At 46.7% G+C, this 11,888-nt stretch overlaps 2 protein-coding genes across 2 annotated transcripts; one reads left to right on the top strand and one right to left on the bottom strand.

Annotated features, from left to right (window-relative positions):
• Window positions 1-856: 856 nt before the first annotated feature.
• On the bottom strand, window positions 857-8,097 carry bud23 (BUD23 rRNA methyltransferase and ribosome maturation factor). The gene is made up of 12 exons (XM_029655715.2): window positions 7,910-8,097; window positions 7,631-7,668; window positions 7,337-7,432; window positions 7,144-7,226; window positions 6,742-6,838; window positions 6,480-6,576; window positions 6,151-6,201; window positions 5,787-5,872; window positions 5,288-5,333; window positions 5,143-5,204; window positions 3,036-3,125; window positions 857-2,304 (listed from the first exon to the last, which is right to left on the bottom strand). Exons 1-12 carry the CDS (start codon window positions 7,955-7,957, stop codon window positions 2,250-2,252), a joined length of 849 nt encoding a protein of 282 aa, XP_029511575.1. The 5' UTR covers window positions 7,958-8,097; the 3' UTR covers window positions 857-2,249.
• Window positions 8,098-8,376: 279 nt separating this feature from the next.
• On the top strand, window positions 8,377-9,837 carry LOC115126123 (uncharacterized). The gene has a single exon (XM_029655714.2). The coding sequence runs from the start codon at window positions 8,442-8,444 to the stop codon at window positions 9,699-9,701; it is 1,260 nt and encodes a 419-aa protein (XP_029511574.1). The 5' UTR covers window positions 8,377-8,441; the 3' UTR covers window positions 9,702-9,837.
• Window positions 9,838-11,888: the final 2,051 nt, after the last annotated feature.

Genomic DNA, 11,888 nt, shown 5'->3' with positions numbered 1-11,888 from the left:
TGTACCCCTGTATATAGTCTCATTACTAACCTGTACCCCCTGTATATAGTCTCATTACTAACCTGTACCCCCTGTATATAGTCTCATTACTAACCTGTATATAGTCTCATTACTAACCTGTACCCCTGTATATAGTCTCATTACTAACCTGTACCCCCTGTATATAGTCTCATGACTAACCTGTACCCCCTGTATATAGTCTCATGACTAACCTGTACCCCTGTATATAGTCTCATTACTAACCTGTACCCCTGTATATAGTCTCATTACTAACCTGTACCCCTGTATATAGTCTCATTACTAACCTGTACCCCTGTATATAGTCTCATTACTAACCTGTACCCCTGTATATAGTCTCATTACTAACCTGTATATAGTCTCATTACTAACCTGTACCCCTGTATATAGTCTCATTATTGTTATTGTTACTTTTTATTATATATATATATATATATTTTCTTCTTCTAAACTTCAGTTAATTTTGTAAATACTTAAAACTGCATTGTTGGTTAAGGGCTTGTAAGCATTTCCTGTTGTATTCAGCGACATTAGATTGGTTAAGGGCTTGCTCATTTCCTGTTGTATTCAGCGACATTAGATTTGAATTATTTTATCTAAACCGCTGTGAAATTATAATTTCAAGAACCAGAAATATTACATCTTCAGCTGGTTTTACAAAACATGCAAAAACAAAATAAAACACATCTACAACTTCTTAGACTTGCTTTCAATGAGAACGACAGATCTATAACTCACTTTTCTATGTGAATTCGGTTCGTCGCCCCCAAAAAGCAGCTTTAAAATAGAATATGCTGATTGATGGGGAATTATATAGTCCAGAAGAATGGGTCCAAGATCAGAGAGGGGAATATTTTATTTGCAGTCTACCGGTCCATGTCCTAGAGAGGGGCCAGTTTCTGTCTAGAGGATAGGGGTCCATGTCCTAGAGAGGGGCCAGTCTCTGTCCAGAGGATAGGGGGTCATGTCCTAGAGAGGGGCCAGTTTCTGTCCAGAGGATAGGCGGTCATGTCCTAGAGAGGGGCCAGTTTCTGTCCAGAGGATAGGGGTCCATGTCCTAGAGAGGGGCCAGTTTCTGTCCAGAGGATAGGGGTCCATGTCCTAGAGAGGGGCCAGTTTCTGTCTAGAGGATAGGGGCCCATGTCCTAGAGAGGGGCCAGTTTCTGTCCAGAGGATAGGGGTCCATGTCCTAGAGAGGGGCCAGTTTCTGTCCAGAGGATAGGGGGTCATGTCCTAGAGAGGGGCCAGTTTCTGTCCAGAGGATAGGCGGTCATGTCCTAGAGAGGGGCCAGTTTCTGTCCAGAGGATAGGGGTCCATGTCCTAGAGAGGGGCCAGTTTCTGTCTAGAGGATAGGGGCCCATGTCCTAGAGAGGGGCCAGTTTCTGTCCAGAGGATAGGGGTCCATGTCCTAGAGAGGGGCCAGTTTCTGTCTAGAGGATAGGGGCCCATGTCCTAGAGAGGGGCCAGTTTCTGTCCAGAGGATAGGGGTCCATGTCCTAGAGAGGGGCCAGTTTCTGTCCAGAGGATAGGGGGCCATGTCCTAGAGAGGGGCCAGTTTCTGTCCAGAGGATAGGGGTCCATGTCCTAGAGAGGGGCCAGTTTCTGTCCAGAGGATTGGGACCACAACCAGATAAGCATTAGACTGGTGGCCAGTCACTGTTTAGCTACAACTTTCCACTCCTCATGCTCTAGTGGCACATGACACCAGAAGGAGTGGAAAGTACAGAAACTGTCCCCTCTCTAGGAATGTTATAGCTAAACAAAGCCTAGCAACCAGTCTAGGTAACCACAGCAACTGGCAGTCACCGGTGTGGGTGGGAATCACATTCTCAAATTGATATGAATTAATTTCCATTCCATTGATAGAGAGACAACTCCTGGAAAAAAACAACCATCAACTTCTAAAATGGGAAGAAAATAAAGATTTTAATCCACCCTTTTTTTTTAAGCGAGTAGGATTGATTTGAGTCCATTTAAGTTTAAATCTTGCCGGTCACAGCTCCTCTGGAACACACAGGAAGGACAGTAGTACTCCATGAGTGTGAACCTCCGGGCTGGAACACACAGGAAGGAGAGTAGTACTCCATGAGTGTGAACCTCCGGGCTGGAACACACAGGAAGGACAGTAGTACTCCATGAGTGTGAACCTCCGGGCTGGAACACACAGGAAGGACAGTAGTACTCCATGAGTGTGAACCTCCGGGCTGGAACACACAGGACTGACTGGGGTTTAAAAGTGAGGCCTTCTCTGCCTGGCAGTGTACTTTGTGTCAGCTCGGACCTCCCTGGAAAACAACACACACCACAGAGAGGGAAGACTGTAAGAGACCAGCCTTTCTGTTACAGAGCCTGATGACTTCCTCCAAACTGGGTTGTAAGCTATATGAACATCATAATGTTGACCTGTACAGGATCAGGATCCCTGCCCAAATGAGAGGGTAGCCAGGATCCCTGCCCAAATGAGAGGGTAGCCAGGATCCCTGCCCAAATGAGAGGGTAGCCAGGATCCCTGCCCAAATGAGAGGGTAGGCAGGATCCCTGCCCAAATGAGAGGGTAGGCATGATCCCTGCCCAAATGAGAGGGTAGGCATGATCCCTGCCCAAATGAGAGGGTAGGCATGATCCCTGCCCAAATGAGAGGGTAGCCAGGATCCCTGCCCAAATGAGAGGGTAGCCAGGATCCCTGCCCAAATGAGAGGGCAGCCAGGATCCCTGTCCAAATGAGAGGGCAGCCAGGATCCCTGCCCAAATGAGAGGGTAGCCAGGATCCCTGCCCAAATGAGAGGGTAGCCAGGATCCCTGCCCAAATGAGAGGGTAGCCAGGATCCCTGCCCAAATGAGAGGGTAGGCAGAGGGGTACATACCTGCCCAAATGAGAGGGCAGCCAGGATCCCTGTCCAAATGAGAGGGTAGCCAGGATCCCTGTCCAAATGAGAGGGTAGCCAGGATCCCTGCCCAAATGAGAGGGTAGCCAGGATCCCTGCCCAAATGAGAGGATAGGCAGAGGGGTACATACCTGCCCTGTCTTCTCCTCCTCTCCTTCTTCTCCAGGACCCAGTCTTTTCCCTTCTTTGCAGACTTGCCCTTCATGTTCTTGAAGCGAGATCTTTACAAAACACAAACAGGAAATGACCACCAGTAGACACAGGAAGGGATTGAGACAACTCGGCTCTAAACAACCAGTAGTTATGTTTTTACATATTTCATCTTCAAATCGTCTCCGTGTCTCCTCTGACAGATGTGATCAGTGTCATTGTAAAGGACGTCACACTGCTTGCTGAGCCATTTCCTCCTGATTCGGCTCATACCAAGGCTCCAACCCAGGACCTCTGTCTCGCAAACACACAGGATCACACCACTTAACTTATTGGTGACTGGGGGCAGTATTGAGTAGCTTGGATGAATAATGTGCCCAGAGTAAACCTGGTACTCAGCCATAAAAGCTAGAAAATGCATATGATTAGTATATTTGGATAGAAAACACTCTGACGTTTCTAAAACTGTTTGAATGATGTCTGTGAATATAACAGAACTCATGTGGCAGGCGAAAACCTGAGAGAAAAAAATCCAACCAGGAAGTGGGAAATCTGAGGTTGGTCGATTTTCAACTCCGCCCCTATTGAAGATACAGTGGGATATTGGTCTTGTTGCACTTCCTAAGGCTTCCACTAGATGTCAACAGTCTTTAGAAACTTGTTTGAGGCTTCTACTGTAAAGTAAGGGCTCATAAGGGCTGTTTGAGTCAGTGGTCTGGCAGAGTGCCACAGGCTCGTGACGTGCGGTCATGAGAGTTAGCTCGCTTTCCATTGCATTTCTGAAGACAAAGGAATTCTCCGGTTGGAACATTATTGAAGATATATGTTAAAAACATCCTAAAGATTGATTCTATACATCATTTGACATGTTTCTACGGAACATGAACTGTAACGGAACTTTTTGACATTTTGTCTGCTCCTAGTGAACGCGCTTTGTCACTTTGGAATTGTTTACAAAAGTAGCTATTTGGACATAAATGATGACATTATCGAACAAATTAAACATTTATTGTGAAACTGGGTTTCCTGGGAGTGCATTCTGATGAAGATCATCAAAGGTAAGTAATATTTATAATGCTATTTCTGAGTAATGTTGACTACACAACATGGCGGATATTTCTTTGGCTGCTTTGGGCTCTGAGCGCCGTACTCAGATTATTGCATGGTGTGCTTTTTCCGGAAAGTTTTTTTTAAATCTGACACAGCCGTTGCATTAAGGAGAGGTTTATCTAAAGTTCCATGTATAATAGTTGTATCTTTTATCAATGTTTATTATGAGTATTTCTGTGAATTGATGTGGCTCTCTGCAAAATCACTGCATGTTTTGGAACTACTGAACATAACACTCCAAAGTAAAATTAGATTTTTGGATATAAATATGCACTTTATCGAACAAAACATACATGTATTGTGTAAAGTCCTATGAGTGTGATCTGATGAAGATCATCAAAGGTTAGTGATTAATTTGATCTATATTTCTGCTTTTTGTGACTCCACTCTTTGGCTGGAAAATTGGCTGTGTTTTTCTGTGACTTGGTGGTGACCTAACATAATCGTTTGTGGTGCTTTCGCTGTAAAGCCTTTTTGAAATCAGACACTGTGGCTGGATTAACGAGAATTGTATCTTTAAAATGGTGTAAAATACTTGTATGCTTTGAGGAATTTTAATTCTGAGATTTTTTTGTTTGTTTTGAATTTGGCGCCCTGCACTTTCACTGGCTGTTGGCGGGGTGGGACGCTACCGTCCCGAATATCCCAGAGAGGTTAAGTGTCTTACCCAGTTGAGACACAGAAAAGCTATTTGGACGAGCAAGTGGACACACTTCAGGCTGAGTTTCCCATATCTCCATCTGCTACAATCACGTGATGTCAGAGGGCGGAAAAGCTGCCCGGCAGTAACTGTAAACAGGCAGGAAGACAGCCCTCTGTCTCTCTGGGAGATGAGCCTGGCTTGACGACAAGACCTGTCCAAATGCCATCTACCCCAACTATGTTAATGCATTGATTAATGAGTCTTCTCATTAGCATAAATGGTGGTAATCAATCACTACAACAACACTTCTAAAGTTGAGGATGTTATTTCTTTACCTCTGTCCTGTGAATTGGACTTGATTTGGGACGTTCCTGTCCACTGTCTCTGACACCAGCCCCTGAAACACAGGGACCACAAACCATCAGTGTTCAGCATTCAAGACAACAGTTTCTATAAATGAACCCTTATTCTTTTCCTCACCTTGGGTAGGGTTCCTGAAAACCCAGCGAACAGACACAGGAAGAACCTGATGGGGGAAAAAAAAAAATCAGAGAAGAATGTCAGTTTTACTCATTTAGCAGCCACCCTTATCCAGAGAGACTTACAGTTAAGAGCATTCATCTTAAAGTAACTAGGTGGGGACAACCACGTATCACAGTCATAGTAAGTAAAACCATCCCTCAATAAAGTAGTTCCCTAGCAGTCAGTAGTGTGAGTGTTCGTGCCAGAAAGACATGGGTTTGTGTGTGTGTGTTTCTAGTATGACCACCAACTGATGACCATAGAAATAGAATCTGACATCATTGACTCACTATGACATCATTGACACCATTATGACATCATTATCTCATTATGACATCATTATCTCATTATGACATCACTGACTTAACAGGAGAGGCCCATTCTATTGGTTAAATTTCTATGGTGACTACCAAACCAGGTTGGGCCGCTGGGCGGCAGGGGGGGGGGGGAGACTCACTTTTTGGCCTTGGTGCTGTTAGGATAGTCCACCACCATGCCTCCACTGAAGCCTGCCTTCATGGCCTGGGATGTAATCAGTTCCAGCTGCACACAATCAAGTCTATTATTCATATGCACAGCACAGACTGAAACGCCGGCTGGCAGGTTCACCTCTCAATATTAAAAATAGTAAAATATTAAAGTAACAAAGGTGTCATAAAATAGAACATTTAGTATGAATATATATAGAAGGAAGACCGTCAACAACAGTACACAGATGAGAAGAGCGACTTCAGGTCAGGAGTGGCAATCAGGTGTCACGGAGTGTGTCGGCATGTTTCTGTGGAGACTGACTTTAATAAACTATTTTCATATCACTGTACCTGCTCAGAGTTCTCTGGGTAAAGCTGAAACACTGCACGGGCTCCTCTTGACTAAAAAAGATATGGGACAATAACACAAGTAGTTAGATTGGACCGAGGTCACTTGGGATCTCACCAGAGAGGAGTTAGATTGGACAGAGGTCACTAGGGATCTCACCAGGGAGGAGTTAGATTGGACAGAGGTCACTCACTAGGGATCTCACCAGGGAGGAGTTAGATTGGACAGAGGTCACTTGGGATCTCACCAGGGAGGAGTTAGATTGGACAGAGGTCCCTAGGGATCTCACCAGGGAGGAGTTAGATTGGACCGAGGTCCCTAGGGATCTCACCAGGGAGGAGTAGAGTGTACTGAAGAAGGTGTAGAGCCTCTTGGGGGGGCTGTGAGTCTTTTTGTCAGCATTGCAGAGCCACTGGAGAGCAGAAATACTGAGGGATGAGACAAAGAGGTAGGGGAGGACACAGACAGAAAGAGAAGGATGGAGACAGACAGAAAGAGACATTACTAACTCAGTCTTGACAAGTCCATCAATAGTAATTTCTCAGCAGAGAACTCGGGTCTCTCTTACAGAACAGGAAGGACCAGCTCTTTACCTGATGCAGCCATCAAAGGTCCCAGGCCTGAAGGGCAATCCCTCCCCCATATCCCCCAACACAAGGTCTCCCTCCACCTCCCGATCCAGCGCTACATCTAGAGACAAGGACACAGCACTGGTCAACAGCGGAGCACAACAAACAAATATTGACTGCTGTATTTCAGGTTGCTGATCCATCTCTAAATATGAATGCAATATTTTTGCGCCAGGAATGACATCAATGGCTGTGCTGACGCCCACTCAACCACACTCACCCAACATGGCTGTACTGACACCCACTCAACCACACTCACCCAACATGGCTGTACTGACACCCACTCAACCACACTCACCCAACATGGCTGTACTGACACCCACTCAACCAACATGGCTGTACTGACACCTACTCAACCACACTCACCCAACATGGCTGTGCTGATGTCCACTCCAACCCAGCAATGTCCCTCCTCTGACAGGTAGTCCCCACTTAGCCCGGAGCCACACCTGATGGGACAAGTTATAAAGACACATTCAGTCTAAAGTAGTTTAGTTCTCCTACCCAGACCCATTACATTAATGAGAGCCCTCAGCAATCCCCTGGCTTGTACACATACCCTACATCGAGCAGGAAACAGGGCTGGTCCTCAGGCAGGTTCAGCAGCTCCACAGCTCTCTCAGACATCTGACTCTGGATCTCAATCATCCGAGAACTGGAAATCCACGAGGAAATTATTGAACAGTTGATTACTTAGCTACCCATGAATCATATTACATTCTACTGTCTCAAAGAGATTCCACCAAGGACAGCCTCTGGTCAGTATGTAAATGGTAAAAATGCAACGATTTGTATTCAAACACAGCGATTCGTATTATGCAGCCCATAGGTCATTATCAAACCCCGAACTCACTTCTGAGAATATTTCTTGGCCTCCTCTTCGTTATAGAACTGCAGAACGAGTAGAAATCAAAACACAAGAAGTTAAGTGCTGCGTGCAGGTAAACACAAGATGTGTCGCGGAAATGTTGTCCACATAATGAACTAAACATAACTAGTCACTTGCTAGGTAGGTATTTTGGAACAGATCACTAGCTAACTAACTTAGCAAACGTGTGTTTTCTTACAGTTAATGCGGCTAACGTTAGCTAGCTCTAGTCGGTCTTAAAAAAAACAAGCATATCATACTAACAATTTCAGGCGGAGCCATATGCTCGGGTCTTCGACAACTTGAGGCCATGTCTAATTTGGTTTACTACAAGATATATACGAATGATCGATTTAAACCAAAAAAAACCTTAGACGTTTTTATGATGTCTGGCTACAGCTGAGGTTCCACATGTGAGTGTGACGTAGTATTTCAGCGACAAGGAAAGGGGCACGTAATTTAAAGAGACAGCCGCATAGTTGGGGAAAAACAATACTATTAGAAACGACTTCAACAACCAAAACGGCATTTTGAATTAAATGCATATCTACACACAATTTTAAAGCATACGAAAAATTAATTTGCACAAGACCATCACATCAGAGAGGAAGAGGCGATAATTGAGAACGTTCAAACCCCAATTCCTCGTATATGATTGGATGACAGAATAAGTTTTGTGACCACATCCCAGTTGTAAATTCTCTCATTGGTCTGCTACACATTTTACCGGATCCCACCCCTGTCTTCTTCGTTCCTGTCATTTCTCCATGGCCGCTGTACCTGCTGCTACGGGAGAATGGCGGAGGTCAGTCGGAGATTGGGGAGCGGAGTTTACAGATTTTCAGCTATCAGAAACGCACCGACTCACTCCATCCCCTGCGCCGAAGATCGACCACACGAAACGATGTCAGTAGCAGCAGCAGCCTCTATAATTGGAGCCAGAACCTTTAAAGCCAAGGTAACCGGACAAGGGATTTACGAATGTCACCCGGTGTCAACAAGGGACAGTCAGGCGAGTTCCTGGGAACCTGAACGTAACAACCTCAAAGAGAATGCACAGGAATGCACGGAGACAGAGCACATTGATCAAATACTTTCTAGGCTAAAACATGATAACAGACTGGGGTATGGGACATTACTTTGGTCAAGTAGTGATTTGCTTTTATTAGACATTAATGCTAAACCCGCTATCACATTAGCAACTGTTCAGGATAGTGAGCTCAGACGGTCACCATTGTACCTGTGGCCCAGTGTACAGCCTCTGTCCCAGGGTAACCTAGTAACAGTGCACAGGATGATGTGTTGGAATAGCAGAGGTGTTGTCATGGCCACATTACACCCTGAAGTCTTTGGGTCACCTCAGCAGGTCCGAGCATTCAGCACGGTCATGCTCATCCTGGCAGAGCAGCAATCAGGCCGGTTTCGACCTCACCCAGAGGTCCTGTACTCCACCAGGACTTACAGCTGGAGGAGCAAAAACAACCAGTCAGACTTCCCGCCTCTTCACAGGAGCAGAACGGCCTACTACGACATCCTCCGAGTGTCCCCAAGCGCCACCCAATCCCAAATAAAAACAGCATATTACAAACAGTCGTTCATCTACCACCCAGACAAGAACCCCGACAACGAGGAAGCCACCCAGCGTTTCTCTGAGATCACCGAGGCCTATAGCGTGCTGGGGAGCATGGCCCTGAGGAGGAAGTACGACCGCGGCATCCTCAGTGGGTCAGACATCCAGGGGGCAGGGAGACCCTCGGACCGGGAGGCCACCTCCAGCAACAGAGCCTCTGGCCCACAGCAGTATCAACAACAGCAGAGATCCCGACGGTTCTGCAACGTAGGAGGGAAGGCCATGTTTGACTTTGATGCCTTCTTCCAGGCTCACTACGGTGAGCAGCTGCAGAGGGAGAAGGAGCTGAGGGCCAGAAGGGCCCAGTACCAGCAGAAACAGCAGCACGATTATAAGCAGTGGAAGCTGGGGAAGATGTTGGAGATTACTGTAGGGGTGCTGCTGGCCATGGGAGGAGTCATCTTCTTCAGTATCACCAGGTCCTGAAATAGAAATAAACCAATCTGTCCCTACCTACCTGTTGAGGTTCTGTCTTTGGACAAGTGGCTGCTTGAAGTGTTACACAATGTTTCTCTCTCTTCCCAGGTTATTTTCACAATAAACCGTTGACTTTGAACAAGAATAGCAGACAGTGATGTCGTTACTGGGCCCTTCTCTCCACAGTGTCATTATCAGGACTGATACCAGACTTTAGCCTACTTCCTACAAGTGATTATAGCCACACATACATGGCCGAGCTCTTCTAAAAACTCAAACGACAGTTGTTTTATACAGAGATGATTTAGTTAGTTAAGTAGGATCCCCATTAGCTGTTGCACATGCAGCAGCTCCTCTTCCTGGGGTCCAACACATTTACATGGAGCTTGTAGTGATTTAGCAGACTCTCTTATCCAGAGTGACTTACATTCACCTTAAGATAGCTAGGTAGGACAATGACATGTCACAGGCATAGTAAGTACACGTTTCCTCAATGAAGTAGGAGGTGGTGGTGGGGGGGGTTCAGGTGCTTTCGGAAGATGGGCAGGGACTCTGCTGTCCTAGCTTCAGGGGGAAGATGGGCAGGGACTCTACTGTCCCAGCTTCAGGGGGAAGATGGACAGGGACTCTACTGTCCTAGCTTCAGGGGGAAGATGGACAGGGACTCTACTGTACTAGCTTCAGGGGGAAGATGGGGAGGGACTCTACTGTCCTAGCTTCAGGGGGAAGATGGACAGGGACTCTACTGTCCTAGCTTCAGGGGGAAGATGGACAGGGACTCTACTGTACTAGCTTCAGGGGGAAGATGGGGAGGGACTCTACTGTCCTAGCTTCAGGGGAAGATGGACAGGGACTCTCCTAGCTTCAGGGGGAAGATGGACAGGACTCTACTGTACTAGCTTCAGGGGGAAGATGGACAGGGACTCTACTGTACTAGCTTCAGGGGGAAGATGGACAGGGACTCTACTGTCCTAGCTTCAGGGGGAAGATGGACAGGGACTCTACTGTACTAGCTTCAGGGGGAAGATGGACAGGGACTCTACTGTACTAGCTTCAGGGGAAGATGGACAGGACTCTACTGTACTAGCTTCAGGGGGAAGATGGACAGGGACTCTGCTGTCCTAGCTTCAGGGGAAGATGGACAGGGACTCTACTGTCCTAGCTTCAGGGGGGAAGATGGGGAGGGACTCTACTGTCCTAGCTTCAGGGGGGAAGATGGGGAGGGACTCTACTGTCCTAGCTTCAGGGGGGAAGATGGGGAGGGACTCTACTGTCCTAGCTTCAGGGGGAAGATACGATGGGAAGGGACTCTACTGTCCTAGCTTCAGGGGGAAGATGGACAGGGACTCTACTGTCCTAGCTTCAGGGGGAAGATGGGATGGGAAGGGACTCTACTGTCCTAGCTTCAGGGGGAAGATGGGATGGGAAGGGACTCTACTGTCCTAGCTTCAGGGGGAAGATGGGATGGGAAGGGACTCTACTGTCCTAGCTTCAGGGGGAAGATGGGATGGGAAGGGACTCTACTGTCCTAGCTTCAGGGGGAAGATGGGAAGGGACTCTACTGTCCTAGCTTCAGGGGGAAGATGGTTCTACATTGGGTCGCCAGGACAGAGAAGAGCCTGGACTGGGTCGCCAGGACAGAGAAGAGCCTGGACTGGGTCGCCAGGACAGAGAAGAGCCTGGACTGGGTCGCCAGGACAGAGAAGAGCCTGGACTGGGTCGCCAGGACAGAGAAGAGCCTGGACTGGGTCGCCAGGACAGAGAAGAGCCTGGACTGGGTCGCCAGGACAGAGAAGAGCCTGGACTGGGCTGCAAAACACAAAACATAAAATACATGACAGAGTACAGGACATTTACTTTATATACAAGAACAACAAGATGATAATAATACATGGAATATAACATAGTAAATTATAATGACACAACTGAATTGCGGTTGTTTCTAGAGATCTGGGAGGATGACTTCATCCCTGTTTCTATTGGTTCAGTCAGATACAATGAATAGAGGCCTGAGACTCAGCACTGGTTTAGAATATAACTATTGTACAGTTTGGCCAGGGACTACAGTGTTGTAAGGACTGTGGAATATACAGTAGGTCATTTCTATTTTATTTAGTTATTTAACCTCTGTAGTTGTACTGTAGTCTCTACCTCTGTAGTAGTACTGTAGTCTCTACCTCTGTAGTAGTACTGTAG

This window comes from Oncorhynchus nerka, linkage group LG14, assembly GCF_034236695.1.
Source record: "Oncorhynchus nerka isolate Pitt River linkage group LG14, Oner_Uvic_2.0, whole genome shotgun sequence".
Taxonomy (NCBI): domain Eukaryota; kingdom Metazoa; phylum Chordata; class Actinopteri; order Salmoniformes; family Salmonidae; genus Oncorhynchus; species Oncorhynchus nerka.
The sequence above is the reverse complement of the archived record's forward strand: the minus strand, read 5'-3'. Positions and strand labels throughout refer to the sequence as shown.

What these genes read in the sequence shown, in the direction of transcription:
- bud23 (XM_029655715.2), bottom strand. Translation starts at nt 7,957, where the DNA reads ATGGCCTCAAGTTGTCGAAGACCCGAGCATATGGCTCCGCCTGAAATT. An exon ending in ACCTTTGATGGCTGCATCAG is followed by an intron (nt 6,577 to 6,741) that starts GTAAAGAGCTGG and finishes CTCATCCCTCAG; the next exon opens with TATTTCTGCTCTCCAGTGGC. An exon ending in AACAGCACCAAGGCCAAAAA is followed by an intron (nt 5,334 to 5,786) that starts GTGAGTCTCCCC and finishes TTCCCCCATCAG; the next exon opens with GTTCTTCCTGTGTCTGTTCG.
- LOC115126123 (XM_029655714.2), top strand. Translation starts at nt 8,442, where the DNA reads ATGGCGGAGGTCAGTCGGAGATTGGGGAGCGGAGTTTACAGATTTTCA.